This window comes from Sarcophilus harrisii, chromosome X (genome assembly GCF_902635505.1).
Source record: "Sarcophilus harrisii chromosome X, mSarHar1.11, whole genome shotgun sequence".
Classification (NCBI taxonomy): Eukaryota; Metazoa; Chordata; class Mammalia; order Dasyuromorphia; family Dasyuridae; genus Sarcophilus; species Sarcophilus harrisii.
Window position 1 is genome coordinate 26,143,238 of NC_045432.1, and position 20,249 is coordinate 26,163,486.

General features: G+C 43.3%; 1 protein-coding gene across 1 annotated transcript; it reads right to left on the reverse strand.

Annotated features, from left to right (window-relative positions):
• Window positions 1-322: 322 nt before the first annotated feature.
• On the reverse strand, window positions 323-18,543 carry UPF3B (UPF3B regulator of nonsense mediated mRNA decay). Its single transcript, XM_031945160.1, has 10 exons — window positions 17,945-18,543; window positions 16,133-16,239; window positions 15,842-15,948; window positions 11,147-11,245; window positions 9,061-9,171; window positions 6,810-6,853; window positions 6,115-6,303; window positions 3,627-3,787; window positions 2,919-3,228; window positions 323-1,365 (listed from the first exon to the last, which is right to left on the reverse strand). The coding sequence occupies exons 1-10, from the start codon at window positions 18,386-18,388 to the stop codon at window positions 1,225-1,227; spliced, it is 1,713 nt and encodes a 570-aa protein (XP_031801020.1). The 5' UTR covers window positions 18,389-18,543; the 3' UTR covers window positions 323-1,224.
• Between the last annotated feature and the right edge of the window lie 1,706 nt (window positions 18,544-20,249).

Here is a 20,249-nt window from a genome sequence, read left to right on the forward strand (position 1 = left end):
CCCTCTACCTTTCTAGGTCAGTAACTTGTCTTCAATTTATAGCTTTAAGTTATCTTAGGCTAGCTCTCTATCACTAAGGCTATGTCACCCCTCTAATAAGAGAGATCTAGTGCTTTGGATTCTTTTTATATATTAATAATACAAATTAGACTAAGAGGAACATTTTCCCCCCCAGACTGTCGACTTCCTCCAGGGAAGGGCCTCCTCCCCGCTGTATCTTTCCTAAGTTCTGGCACACAAAGTAGGGTAACTAAATGCTTTTTTAAAATTAAATTACAACTAAAAAACTATTTTAAACTTTGTAAACGTACTTCAAAACAGCTTTTAGAGTTTGCTGTTTGCTCAGAACTTTATTGATATCGGTACAAAATAGTGAAAACTGAAATCTCCTATGATAAAAGGTGACCATAAGTGGTAGTGACCATTGTGCCTGGGACGGGAAATGAATTCATGCCATAAAGGATAAGATGAAGCAATGATGGAAATGTCAAATTCTGGAGGGCTGAATTTTGGGTAATTCTGTTCTAAAAAACAAAAACAAAAACAAAAAGGTCCAAACAAGAAGAAATGCTTGAACTATTCTCAGATGCTAACCTCTATTCAAAGAAAAGCCAAGGTTGGCATACGGAGAAAATAGACATTATTTGCCCATGGTCGGCAGGTCACCCAAAATGTTCCTTATTCGAAAGTAGTCTGATATCTTTGTCTCGCCTAAAGTAGTAGGATGCTTTCGGTTTCTAATCAATTCCTATGTGGTAATTAATTCCAATGACACTGCGATACGGTACGACTTCAGGTGAAGCCAGCCTTCCTTCAAAGGTGGCTCAATCTACCTCAAATGAAAGCATTCTCGGCTTTGCTGACCGAAACCTTTCAATCTCAGCTACAGCCTTCCAACTTTAGCACACGTGATTAAGGCCACAGAAGACATTTCATATTCTAGCAAACCTCAAATCAAGCAAACCTCAAATCATTTTCCTCATTGTTATCTGAAAACCCTAAAAGAAAATTCCAATAGCTGCATAGATAAGAATCGCCTCAAATTTAGCCTCTTGAACAAAGATTTCCGCGTTTGCCCCCCCCCCACATGCTCATCTGAAAGGTAGCCCACCAGCACCTGGACCCTCTGAGATACTCTCTCTATTCCTTCTTTTTTGAAGGCACTGCTAGACTGCTTGATTCCTGCTCTTTGGCACAGTCAGAACAGTGAACTATCTGGGCCCATCATTCCTCTTCTTTCCTACTCTCATTCTCTGGCTTTTTATCTGGAGCTGGCTCTGCAGATTTCAAAGGGCTGTCTTCATAGGGTCCCAGGCGGTTCCGGCTCCGGGCACCTGGCTGGTAGAGTTGCATTGCTGGGCGGTCCTAAAGAGAAGTGTGAGACGCATTAGTGGGCTGCACTTGACCTGCAAGTTGCTTCTGGCCCTTTTCGTAGCATTTTGAACGTCCTAAGCACCATATAGTTGTCAGTGGTAGTAAAACTTCAGTGGCGCCGGGACTGCAGACTTCCCAGAGGCCCAAATTGGAGTGCATGGTCCAATAGTCAACCTCGACTAGGATTCTGCTTGCAAAATTCAAAATGAGAGATCATTTCCCCAAGTACCACAGTGCATTCCTCGCTACCCAAGACACATGCACACACTGACACATTCCAGATCATCTGTCCAAATTTCAGGACCATTTGAAAATGAATTCAACCAATCTAAAATATTCAGTTTGGGAACTACCCCCATCACCTACCTCATTCCAGCTAGAATAAAAAAAAACAAAAACAAAAACAAAAACAAAACAACAATCCACAACCCTTTAGCAGGCAGTTTTAGAGGAAGAAAAGACAAAATCAAAAATTTCTTTCAATGCATATGACCCTTCCAAGAGCTCATTTTTAAGAATCATAAAAACCAAACATGGGAACTCTGCCTAGCACTGATCTAGCTAGCCTGAAATCAAGATCTCATTTTCCTGTTAAATAACCCTGTTAAAACACAACTCGCAAGACCAGAGGTCAACAAAGTAACAGCTAGATGAGAGGCTCTGTGCCCGCCGCATGTTGGAACTCAGATTCAATAAAGCCATTTGGTACAATACGTTTACTTTGTGATTTAATTTGATTATCAGAAATTTAATTCAAGTATATAATCTGAGAGTTGCTAGGGGGCCCCGAGGCCATCTAGCTTAATCCTTACCTGAGAAAGTATTCCTTCTACACTATCTCTAACAAGAAAGCAATCTATCTCTACTTTAAGATCACCAGTGACAAGACACTCACTACTTTCCAAAGTAGTCCCTTCCACAGCTCTCACCATTAGGATTTTTTTCCCCTGACACCAAGGCAAAATTGACCTTGCTCCACCCCCACTACCATTCCTCCTCCTGTTCTCTGAGGCCATACAGCAACCCTTCAAATACCTGACAACAGCTTTCATACTAAGTCCCCCTCCAAGAACCCTTTTCCACTGGACAGCTGCAAAAGCCAGTTCTTCTTGTAACCCCTCTCTGAGTGATAGAATCAAAGTTAACACAGGCAGCATCACTCCTTTGGCACATTTCAGCAGTACTTCAAAAGGAGGTGGCCAGATGAGCGCCCTGTTAATGTTTCAAGGAGTTTGTGCTAGAAGATAAAATCTTGCTCTAAAAACCATCCACCTGAAATCTCAGTATCCAAGGTTTTTTAGTAGCTTTGTTTAATTTCTAGGGAAATTTCAATCCCAAGAGGCTCTTCCCATTTAGATTTCACCAACCTAACTTATTTTTCCTTGTCAATGCAGGCTGTGGATAAGCTGTTTACAAAGTGGCCATGGAGAAACTCGGGTCTCTAGAGAACAAGTGACAAGCTAATTTTCTAGCATCTAATGTATGTTTTTTTAAAACCACCAAACCACCTTATGAAAATAAAGAAATTTAAAGAAAAATAGCACCTTGTTTCTTATGCGATCTCTTTTCGCTGCATCTTCTTTTCTGTCCTCTTTGGTCATTCTGTCTGAGTTGCCTATTAAATCTGTACCATCACTCCTCTTTCCTTTGTCCCTAAGTAGATCTCTTTCCTTTTTCATTTCTTCTTCTTTTCTTCTAAAGGTCTTCTCCTTCTCAAAGCGTTCCTTTTGTCTCCTTTTGTCTTCTTCCTGCCGCCTCAGTTTCTCCTTCTCTCGCTGCTGCCTCTCTCGCTCCTTGTCTCTTTCATAGTCCTTGTCCCTCTCCCTGTGGTCTTTGCCACCCTCATCTTCAGATCTGCATGGAAAACAAATCTGAGAATGAACCCTCAGTGTTCTGGGCACCACAAGGGAAAGACAGACTGTGCTTTCGACGTGGCTATCGAAATGAAGCTACCTAGAAAAAAAAAGGCCCTAAGAGCGTGCTGTAACCGGTCACATCGTGTAACCCTGCGTTTGTTCAAGCTCCTCTGGAAAGCTGCCCAGAGACGCACGACAAGGAGCATTTTGGACCCTCCTCCCCACCATCTGATCAGAAACAGTAGCTGATCTTCATTCTGCGGCAAAGCCAGGACAGAGCAACCAATGCCAATAGCACCCTCGCATATAGGAGCCACTTAACTGTTTGGAGAATTCAGTTCAACGCTGCAGAGACAAGCCTAAAGGAGACATGCTGGTGAGCCCTAGAATACTAACTTCTTGGCTTTCTCTTCTTTCGACTCCCCATCAGAACGCTTGGCCGCCGCACTACTCTGCCCATTGGTTTTTTCCTCATTCAGATTCTCTTTGTCCAATCTCTTGGATTTTTCCCTTTTTTCCAATTCTTTTTCATCTCCTCTTTCTGGCTTCTTGAGCAGCTTGAAAAAGAACAAGTTTATTTTCATTTTGAGGGGTAAAGAAGGAGAGGGTTCCCTTTTTTTTCCCCTGTAAATTTTAAATACCTAAAGAAAAATACACTCTGGCCCGTCTAAGCCTTAGGCCACTCACAGTGACTCCCATTTGGCTCCCCCCTCTGAAAATGGAGCCAGGTGCACTCCAGTTCTCTGGTTAACGGATAGTGTACAGGGAAAGGTGACTTACTAAAGAGGCGAAACCAGCGTCCACATCACCCACTCACTGAAATTGGGCAGCTCACTCACTGTGTAGTGAGAGGATCCCAACTCTTCAGTTTTAGAAAGACCAACGCACAATTCCCAAGCACGTTGTCCATAGCAAAGGAACGTGGCCATTGTGGTTGGTGACGTTTTGTGGCAGAATACATCATGAACCTAAACACGGTGAGTGGGTGCTGCCGGGGTTTGATTCGGGTTAATGCTCCGAGTGACAAATACCTCTGTCACCAAAGGACCGATCCACCTCACTCAAGGCTTTTTGTTGTGATGGTACCCGGTTGAATGGTTAAGAACCACCCAGCAGCTGGTTAATAAAGCCAAACGCCTCATATGGTACATGGGGGATAGACTGCCATTCCATCTCTGCTGAGCGGGAGTGGGATACTTAATGTTTACTTATTAAAAGAGAACTGACTAACACACAGGCAGGTGTGAGCTCTAAGACTCTTAGTGTACACACAAAACCCCTTCCTTCTCTGCCCCCAACTGTCACTAAAGAACCCTAAATGATGGACAAGATCAAGATATATTCTTATGGAAGACATAACTCCAGTCTTAGGACAAAGGCTTCATGCAGCGCTACGTCACTGAGCGAAGGGCATAATAGCACAGCACACACTGAAGCAGGAGCTAATTAAGCAGAAACAAACGAGTCCCCTGCAAAGGGCTCAAGTCCAATCTGAACAGCATGACAGGCAAAGCATCATCCTAGGTGGGTATCACACTGCTGGTCCATAGCGTATGTTCTTCTTCGCTCTCCAATAGGCATCTTCTGTGGAGAGGAGTTGACTGCACATTAGAAGCCAGAATACTCAGTACTCTAATAGAAATGTAAATAAATGGGTCTCCTGCTTATGGGTAGCTGCCTTGTTGGAAAGAGGTGGGGAAAGGACAAGTCACAGCTGAGGTGGCAGGCAGAGAGACAGAGACACACAGAGAGAGACAGAGAGAGACAGAGAGAAAGACAGAGAGAACCCAAGGATATCTCTCACCCTTTGTGAGCAAACTGGGGGCTTACTAAGGAGACTCCAGCACCAAGAGAAGCAAATGTGTGGGGGGTAAGACGGGAATACCATTAATACCAGGCCTCCCATTGTGAGTAGAAGAGGATGGATCGATTCCCACTTTGGGGCAAATTTCTCCCCTTTCCCCCAATGTCAGGGAACAAATATTCCATGAAACGTGGCAGAGCAAAAGCTTCCCCAAACCCTAATCCAGAGGGGCAGCTAGCAGGGCCTAGCTCTAGTTCTTTCCTTGAGGAGACATTTGAAGCCTTTGTGACCGAGAGCTGTTCACTGGCTGTTGAGTCCTGTGCACAATGGGGAAACACTGACAAGAGAGGGAGCAGAATGCCATGCAGGCCCAACACAACTAGGCCCTAACCTGAAGACAGTGGAGGCAGAGGGAAGAGGGAGAAGGACTCAAATCAGCTGATCTTCCTTCATAAGCTATGGAAATGCAGCAGAGAGAAGTCAGTGGGCCTGTGGTTTGGCACTGAGCCCTGCTTGCAGGACTACTAGGTGTTTTCACTGCTAACCCTAGCACCCCAAGCACTTGGTAAGACCTGGTCATATGACAAAGTACTAAACTGGGTTCCACTGTGCAGGGCACTGGCACTCTGGTGATTGGCAGTTTCTAACCTGTGTACCATAAGACAGTGGGGAAAACACACAGACAAGCCAACCTGATTGAGTGTCAGTGTGAAGGAAAACGTGGATTAAGTTCTACCGCACCGCACCCCACCCCACCCCACCCCCAGCCACCCAAAGGACTTATTTCCTAGGAAAATCAAACAAGTAGAAATCTAATAATGGACCATGTTAACTGGCAAAAATGGATCAAAAAAAGGACAAAATTTGTAATGACAAATTAAATGGTATAGTGCTGCTTAATGATCTCAAGGGCTTCCCATTTCTCAGAATAAAATGATAAGTGTTGGAGGAAAAAAGGTTGCTTTATTGGTTTGCCACAAGAAACTTTATTTCAGCTACACCGACACTCAATACACGGACACTCCATACATGTTTCGGGAAGGTGTTCCATGCGACTTTTCTGCAACATGGATTTCATACCTTAATCTTTGGTTCATCCTTTGATCTATCCCTCTCTTTTTCGGGACCTCTCTCAATCTTCTTGATTTTCTCAGTATCCTTTCTTTTTCTTCTCTCTTCTTCCTTCCATTTTCTCCTTTCTTCTTCTCTTTGCCTTTTTCTCTCAATCTCTCTCCGGCGCCTCTCTTCTCTCTTCTCTTCTCTCATCCTCTACAAACAGAGGAGTCAAAGGCTTTTAAAGAAGATGGCCACGAAGCATACCAGGTACCCCTGCATCTAGCAAAGACAACCCCCCCTTCTCTGTCCTGTCCACAGAATCCAACCCTGCGTTCCTCCAGGAAGGAGAGGTGCCCAGCTAGGCAAAATTTGCCTTACCGGTAGCTTCCAAAAAACCAAAGGGCATCCAATCAACAAGATAGTTAATTACCACCATGCAAAAATAGCAGTTTACATTTAAATGGTGCTTTAAAGTTTACAAAGCCCTTTATGTCCATTTTTGCATTTGAGCTCCCTGGTATCTCCCTATCACAATCAGGCAGAAGGGCCAAGTCTAAAAAACGGTGAGATTAGGCTCCCTACTCCAGGGCCCAAGTGGCTGGGAACAACCACAGACACATGCTTGGAAGGCCACCCTCCTCCTTCCTCCCCCCAGCCACTTTCTGGTCCGGTGTAAATGACTGATCAGTTTTATTAAGAGAACCTACATTATTTCTTACCTGTTTATTTTTCAAGAAGTTCAAAAGGGGAGTTGTCTTCTTGGCTACATAAATATAAGGGGGGAAAATCCAGTGTCAATTATACACCTAGAAAGAACTTTCTTCTGACCTCCAGGGCCAGGAAAATTATGGACTTTAAAGGAAAATATCTAACACATCAGAAGAAAGTTTTGCTTTTCAAACCGGTAGTAGCAAAAATCATCCCTACATTTGTCCAATGCCTTATAGCTCATTAAGAGCTCTTACAGAGGCTTTCAAAAGGGGATGTGCTACTTATTTAAGGTCAGGGACATCATCCTGGAGGGAATGCCCCCTTTTCAGCAACAACTATATAACATGAATGAAGCTAGTCGACCTTTAAGAAAGAATTCAGTTATACCTAGACTTTTAAGGAAAACATTTTTTTTTTGGTTTTATGACAAGGCCAAAGAAAAAGAAACAATTCATTATAAGGCTTTTATTTCCCCCATCAACCAACTAGCAAACGTTTATCAAATGCTTCCTAAGTGCCAGGCCTTGTGTTAAGTGGCAGACATACAAAGAAAAGCAAAAGACAGCCTTTGTTCTCAAAGAACTCAATGCTGATTGTGGAAGGGAATGGGGGGGGGGAACAGGGAAAGGGGGGCAGAACAAAAGGAGAGGGAAAACCAGCAGGTATAAGCAGATACAGAATAAATACAAGGTGATCATTTTTTGCGGGGGGAGAGAACAGATAGGGATGAAGAATCAGAGAAGGCTGTTTATGTGAGGAGTCCATTTCAGGAACAGGGCAGAGCTAATGCAAAGGTGTAGAGATGGGAGATGAAATGCCATATGTGAGGAACAGAGAAAAGGCTAGCATGGCTGTAATGCAAAGTTCAAGAGTCAAGCATACTAGGCTGGAAAAGTAGGGTAGAACCTGATTTCAATAGGCTTTAGAAGCCAAGCAGATGAGTTTGGATTCTGGCTGAAAGATCAAAGGGAGCCACTGGAGTTTACCTAGTTGGGAAATGGTATGCTCAGACCTGGCCTTAAGGAAAATCATTCTGGAAGCTGAGAAGGGGATTGGACTTGAGGGAGACTTAAAGGCAAGTCAAGTAGGAAGCTACTGTAATAAGCCTAGGTGAGAAGGGATGAGGCCCTGAACTAGGCCGGTGGCTATGGGAGTGGTGAGAAGAGGGACAGATTAGAGATATGTGAGGGAGGTAGGAAAAAACAAATAAAATCTGGCAACTGATTGGATGGGAGGTAAGGAAGGGCGACATCCCGGATGACACACTGTGAACCTGGGTAACCAGAAGAATGTCAGTCCTACAACAGCATTAGTTTTATTTACGTCGCATATGAGATACCATGGAACCCTCCAGTTTGAAATGTTCAGTGGGTAAGTTGGTAATGCCGGATTGGCCTCTAGGGGAGAAGATAGGTCTGGACAAACGGAACCAGGAACCATCTGCACAGATTATCACTTAACTCGTCATGGATGCACACAGGCTCGCCAAGGTCAACAGTATACAGGGAGAAGAGAACAGGATCTGGCACGGAGGTTTATGGATAATATTTTAGCTAGAATTACTCATTTGTAAGTAGTAGAAAACACCAAAACATCTTCAAAAACTTACCAGAAGTTCAAAGGTCCTAAAATTTACAATCCTTAAACCTCTATACCCCCCAGAAGATAAAAAAAAAAATAGAAAGGCCCCACAATATACAAAGGTTTTCATAGCAGCTCTTTTTGCAACAGCAAAAAACTGGAAACAAAGTAGGTGCCCATTGATTGGAGAACAGCTGAGAACCGGTTGAACAAAGTGGGATCTATGAATACAATGGAATGTTATTCCACTAAAAGAAATAACAAACATAAGGAAAACAGAGAAACATGGGAAGGCTTGTATGAACCGAGGAAGAGTGAAGAGAGAACAAGGGAAGACAATGACCCCAATCACATGAACAGACTTTGGGTGATTGGGAGACTGAACCTTAGTCCCAAGAGAAGAGACTTTAGGCAGGAAGGTGGATGATTATAGGCATATAATGCCATGTACACTATCAAATGTGCTTTATTTAACTCATCCAAAAGTTACTGACTGAAAAACCCAAAACATCGATAACACTCCCCATTGATCGCTCCCAAGATTGGCACTTACCAATTATTTACAGAATAGCAACGTGTTCATAATAACCGATATCGTAAAATTTAATAAACTCACGACCCTTTAAGGAAGCACACATTACCTGAAAGGTGTTCTCTCTGCCCTCCCTTCTCCCTTACCTATCAGCTCTTTATTTCTTGCTTCTATTTCTTCTAACAGAGTCTCCGGGGTAGACGTCAGTTTCTCTTCCTCTGCACAATAACTCTCCAAAAATTTCTTGTACTCAGGGTCTAAATATGGAATTGAGGAAGTAAATATGGCAGCCTTTTGGTGTCAGACTGCATACAAGTCTGTCAGAAGGATTCCCTCACTACTTTTTGCAAACTCCACTTTGGGTTTCCCAAAAGAAGACAAAGAAAAGGGTACTTGAGATTTTATTGCTTTGGCTCTTTGATACGGGGACACATGTGGGGAGAACTTGTTCCATCCCCAACAACCCCCCCCCCTTTTAAAAGCTGCAATAGTCAACCTCACACTGACAAGAGGCTTCACTGTGATAGTATCTGCAGACAACAGAATTAATAGGATGCTTTTTCCTGCAAACCTCTCTTTAAACATTAGATTTAAGCTCCTCAAGGGGAAGGACTGTCCTACGTCTCTTTTCACATTCCTAGGACTTGTCCTAAGTCTTGGCCCATAGTAGACATTTAATAAATGTCTATCGATTGAAATAAATTCAATATGAAAGTCAGAATTTGCACAAATAAAATTGGGGTCAATAAATGCTCTATCCAAACATGAGTCCATTAAATGGGAAGCTTCTCTAGGGTACCCAGATTTTACTCTACATTTGTTTTTGTAGAATTCTTCAGGAAAACACGAAATACACTTATATTTGAACTGTGAAGATGCAGCTCACACCACCTCAAGGAGATCTAAGGTCAGTTCTGGAACATGGCATTTTAGGTGATAAAGGGCATGTGTTTCACAAGACTCTGAGCTGGAGAGAATTATGTAATACACGCCCCTCCCCATTTTATCCCCATTTAACAGAGGAGGAAACAGGTTGAGTGGCTTGCTCAAAATCAGGTGACAAAGTGGTTAAGAGTGCAGGACTTGCTATCAGGAAGATAAGAGTTCAAATCCAGACTCCAACATCTCAGTTGTGTGATCCTGAGCAAATGACCCAAGCTCTCAGCTCTCAGTAAAATGAGTGGTAATAATAATAGCCCCTTCCTCCCAGGCTATTGTAAGGGACAAAGGAAAGAACATTATGGTACTCTGCCAATCTTAAAGCATTATAAAAATGCTAGTCATTATTACAACTCTTGTTTTTCAAAGAAAGAAACTATTTGGAATGCAAGGTAGAATAGATGGGACCTGATCATCCAAATTGATGATCTCAATTCATAATATAATAAGCAATTTATTATCAGGTTTACACTGCACTTTCCTTATAAAATACAAGCTATGGGTCTACTGCTGGGGAGCAAAACAAGTCCCTCGATTTTGAAAAGCTTGGGGAGGAGATGCTGTCGGGGGCATCTTTTCATTTCAGAGGTTGGCCGAAGATCAGGAGCTACGATCACCAATTATTGCCTGTCTATGGATTTGAGCTGATGGAGTCAGACCATTATCAACATACGTGTAAATGAATGTTCTAAATTTAGAATACAGTGACCAATTAAGCATTAATCCCAAGTCATGCTAAAAAAAAAAAATCAGAAGAAAGACTACAACTTGATGAGGTCCTCGTCCTCCAGACTGGCGTGACCAACCTTGTCTAGATTTTCTAATTACAAAGAAGGTAGAAATGGAAACCAAAGCCATTTCTGTTAACGTGGCCAGTAGCAACCTCAGAGGCCAACCAGTCCAAGCCCCTCATTTTAGAGAAGAGGAAACTGAGGCTCTAGGTCAAACAGTGGCTTCTCTTTTGGTGTATTTGAGGTATCTTCATCTGGTAAACAAAGGTCCTCATCACTACCGTCAAAAGTAGCAACAGAAATACAGGATTTACTGACTACACTGTTTCCCTGAGGCTATAATTAAAATTCAGTTAGCTAGAGAAAAGCAGCATTGTTTATCAGATTTCCAACTTCCCTCTAAAGATTGACAACATTCTAGTCCCCCACTGTGGAATTATATCTCATCAACTTTACCTCTTGCAAAAATAATTTTTTTTTTTTTTTAAAAAGCAAGTTCTCCCTCCCCCCCACCCCACCCCCCTCAACTCTGATCCCATATACCACCATGATGGTATCGTACCATCCTCAATAGTCCCACTTTTGGCATCTTTCTTCTTGTTCTTCTTTTTTGCCGATTTTTGGAAAGGAGCGAATTCCACTATGGCGGGATACTCCTGACCTGTTTGGAAAAATAACACAATAGCCCCCCCCAAAAAAATTGTTCGTATATATTTTTATGGTTCTCGTGGGTTCTCCACGTGCTGTTACAAAAACAAGAGGTAGGTGGTTTTACCCAGGGTTCAGCCTGGGTTTTACACATGAAGAAACAGGCTAAGAGATGGTCCCTTGGCAAGAATACATGATTTTATAAAGGCAGTAATTTAAAATCATGTCAGATGATCTTGGGCTCATACCTGAAAGGTATCCACCCACCCCCATTTCCCCAGACCCAAGGAAGGGAAGTGACTTGTCCAGACTCATAAGGGTCTAAAGGACCAACCAAGACTTCTGACAAAACCAAGTCTCTTTGTATTCTACTAGGTTGCCTTCCCCAAGAAGGTTCTCACCTCTTACCATCAAGAAAAACACTATGAACTGAGTTACTGGGTTTTCTGTAACCCAGAAAGCTCAGTTAACAGGAAAAAAGACAACTTAGAAAGGAACGAAGATGCTTTTATAGGTTGAGTTCATCATCTTAAAAAAAAAAAAAAAAAACACGTAAAAGGGTTATTCAGTCTTAAGAGGGGATGGAGGTTGTTGTCATCAAATAGTTTCAGTTGTGTCCAATTTTGTGAGCCCTAGGATTTTCTTGGCAATGGTACTAGATGGTTTGCCATTTCTTTCTCCAGTTCATTTTACAGAAGAGGAAACTGAAATAATCAGGTGAAGCGACTTGTCCAGGGTCACACAGCTAATAGGTGTCTGAAGACAAATTTGAACTCAGAAAGTTAAGTCTTCCTGATTCCAGGCCCAGCACTCTTATCTACTTTACTATTCATTCAGCTGAGCAGAGAGGAAGGGAGGGAGGGAGGGAAAGAAGGAAGAAAAGAGAGAAAAAGAATGAATAAAAATAACAGACTTAAGTCCTACCTCTAACATATACTGGCTACATGACCCTAGGCAAGTCACATGCGTCTCAGTTTCCCCAAAGTACAACTTGCAAAATAAGTGCCAAAAAAGCAGCAGTTTCCTCATTGGAAGTTCTCTATTCACAGATTTATTGAAAAACAATTCCTCATCTACTTGAAACAAAGCAGAAAGGCAGGAAGTTAAAAAAAAAAAAACCCTGAACTTTACAGGCAAAAGTATAAAATTAGATACAACCTGTAAACACCTAGCAGTAATACTATATAGAATGGGATCACTGCCACCATAGGCAAATGTCAAGAAACTTCAGAGGAAGGAAAAACAGCATCCTGTTATGGGAAACGCACTAGAGTGGACTAAGACCGGAGTTCAAACACCCAGCTCTGCTACCTGTGTGACCCTGGACAAATTATCTCCTGGAGTTCAGTTTGCACATCTGAAAAAACGGAGTTAATCAACTAAATCACATGACCCCTCTACCCTTGGCTCTACATCTATAAACGTAAGAGAAATGGCTTCCATATGATCACAAAGATCACACAAATCCAAACCATTTTTATTATCTGATTTCCAAACCCACCCTCTGTAGAAGGAGAAAATACAAGCAGGAGCAGAAAGTAGCAGGTGATAAGAGGGAGACAAGCATAGATGGAACCACAGTTTCTGGACCATTTGTGATAAGTGCCAAACAGTCCTATTCAACAAAAGCCCCGAGCCCATCAAAGGCACAGAATGAATTACGGGACCATGAATCATAATCATGACCCAAGGCATCTGCTAAAAAGTTGTAAGCTGTTCAGTTACAAAAAGTAACAGTTTACAAAATTCCATCTCAAAACAAAATTTGTTCTTTTTGTATGTTTTTAAATTGTGGTTATTACAGAAGATTAAATCATTCTCCCAGAGCTCTTGATGTTCTGTATAGTTTTTCACCTTGAAATGTGAACATTGCCTTCTCCCTCTGAAATCACTTGACATGAATTTCATTAGCCTCACAATAAAGACCATTAGAAGGTTACTGCAGATATTATCAGGATATAAAGAGGTTAATAATGATTTCTGGGGAGAAGAAACAGAGACAGCAAGAGCAAGTAGTCTTTTCAGAATGGTGAACTATTAAAGAAAGAGAGCAAAAGAGAAATCCTCCAAAAACCTTGGGAAGGTACCTTAAATTCATTTTTTTTCCTGTTATCTAATGGCTAACAACTGTATTTAGCTGCATACTTTAATAAGACAGATTCTGAATCAACATCATTAAAAATTCAGAGACAATTCATTTTTTATTTTTTCTGCAAAAACAAAATGCTAATTTCAGTATTCTTAGAAATAATTTTGAAAACTGATAAAAAGCTATCCTGATTCCAATTCATTTTCCTTACGATAGAGGAATGCTAAGACTTTCTGACTTTTTCCCAATTACTACAGGAACTTCTTCCACAGCCTTTCTTGAGCCATTCCATATTTGCTCAGATCAGACACCTCCGCTGAGACAAACATACCACTTACCACATTAGGCAGTTGGATTTTTAAAAAATAAAAAGATTAGCTCTTTCTCATGTTAAAATCTAATTTTAATTATCATTATTATATCTGTATATAATAATGATAATTAAAATTAAAAATTAACTTTGAAAGTCTAATGTTGGTTCAACTGCTATCGGCACATTCTCTGAAAAGGATGGCGGTGATAAATTATTAAACTGTGTTTGCCTTTGGACCCAGTGGTAACACTACTCGGCCTATACCCACCCAAAGAGGCCAAAATTGGAAGAAAAGGACTCGTGTGCACAAAAATATTTATAGCACTTCTTTTTGTGGTAGCAAAGAACAAGGTGGGTAACAAATGAATGAGGAGAATGGCTGGATAAATTCAAGCCTATGAATGTAATGTAATAGAATTTCTTGGAACAAAAAGATGAATATAATGGATTCAAGAAACCCAGAAGGAATAGAATGAACTGGTGCAAAGCACAGTGGACTGATTCAGGAGAGAGGGCTTTTCAAAATCACCCCAGTTTAATCAAGGAGTCCTGTCTCCAGAAGACTAATGGAGAAATTTTCCTTCCCATCTCTTGAAGAGCTGACGGAGTATGCAAGCATACAGTTTCAGATATGGCCATACACTTGTTATAAAAGGAAAGTGGTAGTGAGAGTTGTGAAAAAAGGATGAAAGAAAAACAGTTGTCAACAAAAATTTTAAAACACACGGAAGGGAGTTGGTTAAGGAACATGAAAGTGGGACATACACACCCCTCTTTGCTGTTTTTTTTGTTTTGTTTTTTTTACAAACTGAACTGTTCATATTGTTCACGTTAAGTTTATAAAGACAATTTAAAATGTTAATGTCATGCTATAAAACAAAAAGCAAAAACCTTTTTAAGGTTTTCATCTCATTAAAGTTGGAGTATTGCGGAAAACCTGAAAGCCCCCACCCATTTTTAACCTAGAGTTAAAATCGGAGTGATAATTGGTGGATTACCTGTGGATTACCGTGTTTTAGAGTATATTGGTGGAGGGGTTAGGCTTAGAAATCTTCCAGACTCAGGAAAAATGGTCCCATCAGGGAAGACATTTACATGTCTTCTACTGCAGAGAATACCATGGCTTAAAAAGTTTGATCTCAATTGAGTCAATAACAAAGAATCCTTGGGGCTGGGAGGGAATATTCGAAATCTGTTATATACCTTTATGTGAACACAAAGCAACATAGCTGCCAACATAATTCAAACATTCAGAACAAAGCATTATTCAGGCCAGAGCTGGCAACAATTCTTCTCAAATGGGCAGTGAACAATGGGAAATTCTTTCATTTTACTAACCTGTGAAAAAAGCAGGGAACCCTAGATCGTCAGGGCCGGAAGGGACAAACAACATGGCACAATGGAAGGAGTGATGGATTGCGGATGAGAGAACCTAGGGTTGACATCCTACCTTGGATACCTAGCATCTTTAGTGACTGCCCCATAACATGCTGGACATAAAAATAAAGGGACTAAACTCAATGGTCTCTGCGGTGCCTTCCAGTTCTAGATCTAAAAGGATTTGGGAGCCAGGAGAAGCAATATAACTTCCCCAAGGGACAAAATGAATTAGTGCTAGAATCAAGCTAAGGTTTCCTTGATTCTAAAGTATCAGGCTCTTTCCTAGCAGAGTAGCTAGTACATAGTAGGTTCTTTCTAAACAGTTGAGGATTGGTTGATTTCTAAGAGGCTAATAATAAGAAATCTGGAAGACTGCTAAAGTGTTATATTTCCAGGTATGATTAAAAATGTCAAGTTGTTTTTTGTTTGTTTTAAGGAATTCCAAGAATTGTGCCTAGCTAGGAGTTCTACAAGCCAAACTTGGATGTAATTTAGATTTAAGTGTTAAAGAGAGCTGTTTCTAGTCTTGAGAGCTCAAACAACTTGAATGGGGTCACGTAGTTAGTATCAAGAGGCAAAATTGAAACCCAATCTTCCTCACTCCAAATCTAGCATTTCACCTACCGTGTTTATCTCCGATATCAAGGCATGATTTATGTTTGCAAGAGTGTTAAAGTTAGTGCCCAAGTAAAAATGTCATTGATACTGTATCACATACAAGTGCTTTAAAAGCCTGGGAGGATAGCACTGATACAGGATACACTGTGTTTCTAAGCAAGCAGATGTATCAAACAAAGGCCCTCCTTGCAATAGTTACCGGGACTCACCTTTATGGTCAACGAAAACATAACCATCAAATCGATCCCTGAACAAAACAATGTCCTCTTGGTTTTTAAAGTTGATGTATGCTCTAGAAAACATGTGAGGATACAAACTGCAGAAAGAAAGAACAAAACGTCAATGTGCTTATAGGTGCCTTGCTGTGAGTCGCAAACATGCATATTAATTCTGTTTGGAGATAGGCCCCAAAGCATAATGAGAAGCATTAGCAAGACAAGCTTTAAATGAAGCTTTGACAAAACAACCAAAAGAAATTTTATTGATTGATTTATTTTTACCTAGAATCATTTGCAAAGAACTCAAAATAATCATGTTCAGGCAGAGGTTGAAGGTGTTCTTCAAGCTGTTCCTTGGTCAAAGTAGGAGGCAACCTCCGAATGATCACCTTTGACACAAGAATTAAAGAGAATAAACAACAGCATTAGTTTGCCACCCCATAATGGCCAGGGTCAGTACTTGTTCTGTCTTGTGAGTTTGCTTCGTGGGGGCATATCTCAACCTGGCTCCTTGCTGCTACAAAATGGTAACTTGTTTCCCTCCATGTAGCTTTAACAGTTAAGGCAATGAGAACCAAGGTCTAAGATTACATACCAGCAAGGTTCCTCCTCCGCCTGCAATACTTTGTATCTTTTCTCTGGGTACAGATGCTTTATTTATATCATGCATTCATGGGAACGGACTTTTGCAGAGTGATCCTACTTGCTTGTTGTTTTGAAAAGCAACTGCTTCTATTTTAGCTAGCATTTTGGGATTACAGAAAGCTTTTATATGCCTGATACTCGTTTTTCAAAACAAGCTTGCGAGGAAGGGGAATTAGAACACCATTATGCCTATTTTACAGGCGAGGTCACTCAGACATACATCATTAGAGCTGGAAAGGGGATTATTAACATGGATCCAACTCCCTTGTGTTATAATTGAGCAGATTGAGGCTCCCAGAAGAAAGTGATTGACCTAAGGACACAACTAATTAAGGATTAAATCCAGTTCTCCTAATTCTTAGCCCAGTGTGCAGTATAAGGCTTTATGGTGGATGAACTAGAAAGACCACTGATCTGGCCCAATTCTGTCACTTTCAACTGGTGTGACCTTGGCCACATCTCTTCCCTCCCAGGAGACTGGACTCAATGACTTCTGAGGATCTCAGAGGCTACAATCTACAGAAGAGAAACACAGGCTCCAAGATATTTCGGCCCCAGGGGGCCTGCCCAAGCCCAGCACGAGGTCCACCATTTTTCCCCTCGAAAAATATTACACGATTGCTGCCGCTACCCGGGGCTTCCGGGTGGATGCAGTAAAGCTTTTAAGACTCCATTCCTCAACCCCAAGTCTGCTGCAGCTCAAAGGAGACCAGATAGATTTGTAAAACTACTCCCGCACCCTCCACCATCCCCACCCAGCTAGCCAAAGCCAGCTCTGCGCATGTGAACGCCAGCTTTCTGAAGGGGAGAGAGTCATCAGGCTAAGGTGGGGGCCCATCCCCAGTGGGTGAAATAAGAGTATTTCCAGGGAGGGAGAAAGGAACGGTCCTCTCAGTCCATCTCCCTTCTCTCTTTCCCCCTCCTCCATTCCTCACTGTGATTTCCCCTCTCCACCCCGCCCTCTGAATCTTCAGCTTCCCCCCAACCCTACCTGCGCCCCTTTCCGCTTTACCCGCCTTCATCGGGTAAAAAAGCGGAGGCTTTTTCTAACCCTTCTCCCCCCCTCCTCTCCTCGTCCCCGCCCCCTCCACCTCCCAGCTCCTCTCTGACCCCTCCCCCACGACATACCCCCCCTTCTCCCACTGCAACCCTCTCCGACCTTCTGCCCCCCCTTTCTATTGCTCTTGGGCCTCTGTTCTCTCCACCCAAATGGGCACCACCCCAAGTTCGCCTTTCCCGCAGTCGCACCCTCCCTTCTTCCTCCTTCCCCCCTTCCTCGCCTCTGCCGTCCCCTTTTACCCTCCCCCCAACTGCCTTATCCCCCAAAACAATTCGTGTCCAGCGTTCGACCGCTGGCACGGAGCTTTTCGAGGGTGGGGGGGAAGGGGCAGACGCGGCCCCAGATCGGGCGGCTCCTGGGGCGAAGGAACCTGCACGCGCCCTTCGCACCTTGCTCAGCATCTCCTTGTCTTTGAATCGCTCGGCCTTTCTGTCCTGGGTCTTAGCGTAGTCCGCCGCCGCGCCGCCGCCGAAGCTCGCTGCTGGGGGAGCTGGAACTGGAGCTGGGGGTGGGGCTGGGGCCGGGGCTGGAGCCGGAGCCGGAGCCGGAGCCGGAGCCGGAGCCGGGGCCGGGGCCGGGGCCGGGGCCGGGGCCGGGGCCGGGGTTGGAGCTGGAGCCGGAGCTGGGGCCGGGGCCGGGGCCGGGGCCGGGGCCGGGGCTGAGGCTGAGGCTGAGGCTGCAGTTACCGCCGCCGCAGCTGCGGTAACCGCTGCTTTGGTGACCGCCGCCGCCGCTGTCTCTGCTGCTGCCGCCGCTGTCGCTGCTGCAGCCGAGACTGCTAACGAGGGCGGCCGCTTCTCCTTGGGCCTCGCTTTCTCCTTATCTTCTTTCATGGCCCAGCCTCTACCCAAGGCAGCGTCAGGATGTCATCACCACAAGCCCGGCCCTCCCGAGCTTGGGTCCCGCCCTTTAAATCCTTTAGACCCAGCCCGCAATTGTGGTGCAGTGACTGCGATCGCGCCAGAGACTGATCGCTCGGCCCGGCTCCGCCGCGGTTTTATTCGCTAACACCCGAGCATTTCCAGCAGAAGCCGCCGGAGGCCGCTGGCGATCTCCTTCCGGCCCGGGCCCCGCCCAGGGCGCGGTCCGGAGTAGTTCTTGCTATCCATTGATTAGCGCTACCCCGTTTCCCCGAATCAATGTTAGCCTACTACCTTGAAAACTACAAGATCCAGCATGCCACAGTGCGCTCGGGTCCCGGCCCTCCGACTTCACGGAAGGGGTTTGGCTGTAGAGATGGCTTAGTAGATTGCCCTGCATCCTTCTTACCGTTATCCGCACTACATCCTGATTTCCCACCTTTGCACGGACTTCCCAAGTCTTTACTACATCCCACCCTCACCTCACCCCCTTCCAATTACTTAATATTGATTTTCTTGTTACAAATACTCGTTTGTCCCAAATAAAAAAAGTAAGAAAAAAGTTGGAAACTTTCAACCCTTCGCTTGTCTTCTATATTGGAATCCTGCCTCCTGGTATCCAGCCCCTGAGTGTTCCGTGGTTTCCGCCTCTTCGGAACACCATTTGGCACCTTCTTAGCAAATAAATTCTGTTTCCTTCTCCGGCTCATTTTACAGATGAGGAAACGGAGGCAAGCAGAGTAAAGTGACTTACTCAGGGTCACACAGCTAATAAGTGCCTGAGGCAAGGTTGGACTGGGGGGGGGGGGAATGAGCCTTCCTGACTCGGGGTCCAGCACCTGGGCACTTAGTGAGCACTAAACAATCACTCCTGGCTTGACTAAAGTCGCTTCCACCAGGCTTGCAAAGCTTATTGGGGCTAATCCAAATGAGGGATAATATGGAATTACTGATTGAATAATACTAGAAAAGCAAATTCCCAAGTTGTTGACTTAGTGGCAGCACTAAATAAATATGGGGATAGAGGACCTGGACTTCGATTTTGTTTTCACCACTGATTTGATTCAACGTTTGCCCTGAGTATGGTTCCTCACCTGTAAAAATATCTACCCTTAAAGGGCTTTAATATCTCATTTACCTTCACGCTTGAGAGAGAGATTTTATCCCCATTTTAGAAATAAGGAAACTGAGGCAGATAGTGATTTGTTCAGGGTCAGACAGGAAATGTCTAGTTTAAATCTGAACTCAGCACTAAGTCCAATGCTCTGTTCACTGCATGTTTTTGGATTAGATAATCTTAAATTCCTTCCTCCTCTAAATCTTAAACGGTTTTTTAGTCTTGATAAGTTGGATAGATTGAATCCGCAGGATATGGCACCTCACTGTGCATTGTGGACCATGGGCTGCAGGGAAGAGGGAAAAGTGGAATCAAGAAAAAAGTGAAATTTCCCAAATCTGGGTCACTGGGTTGCTGAATTTCAGTTACCTTTTGGAGTCAATGGAAAGGGAACTTTCTCCTTAAGAGTAAATAAATGTATGTCACTTTACTATCATGGCTGTTTTAAGTGAAAGGGAGGGAGGGAAAAAGGGGGACCAAACTACAGCCTGAGGAGAGAGGGACAGAGGGTTTAAGTCTAGAAGAAAAATCAGTGAGCAGCAGAATCTGAAACTAGGGAAATGAGACAGCTGGGGACAATGAGATGTACCTGGGGATGGTACACAGGTGGCAAGACAAAACTTGTTCAGAGACACACTCGGTATAAAGTGCTACACGGATCCAGCAACATATTTAAAGCAACCAATGCTCTGAAGCCTAAAACTCATAAACCAATGT

Coding starts and splice junctions, on each gene's coding strand:
- UPF3B (XM_031945160.1), bottom strand. CDS start 18,388: ATGAAAGAAGATAAGGAGAAAGCGAGGCCCAAGGAGAAGCGGCCGCCC. Junction 16,240..17,944: donor ACAAGGAGATGCTGAGCAAG/GTGCGAAGGGCG, acceptor CTTGTGTCAAAG/GTGATCATTCGGAGGTTGCC. Junction 1,366..2,918: donor GAGATCGCATAAGAAACAAG/GTGCTATTTTTC, acceptor ACTTCTCTTTAG/GACCGCCCAGCAATGCAACT.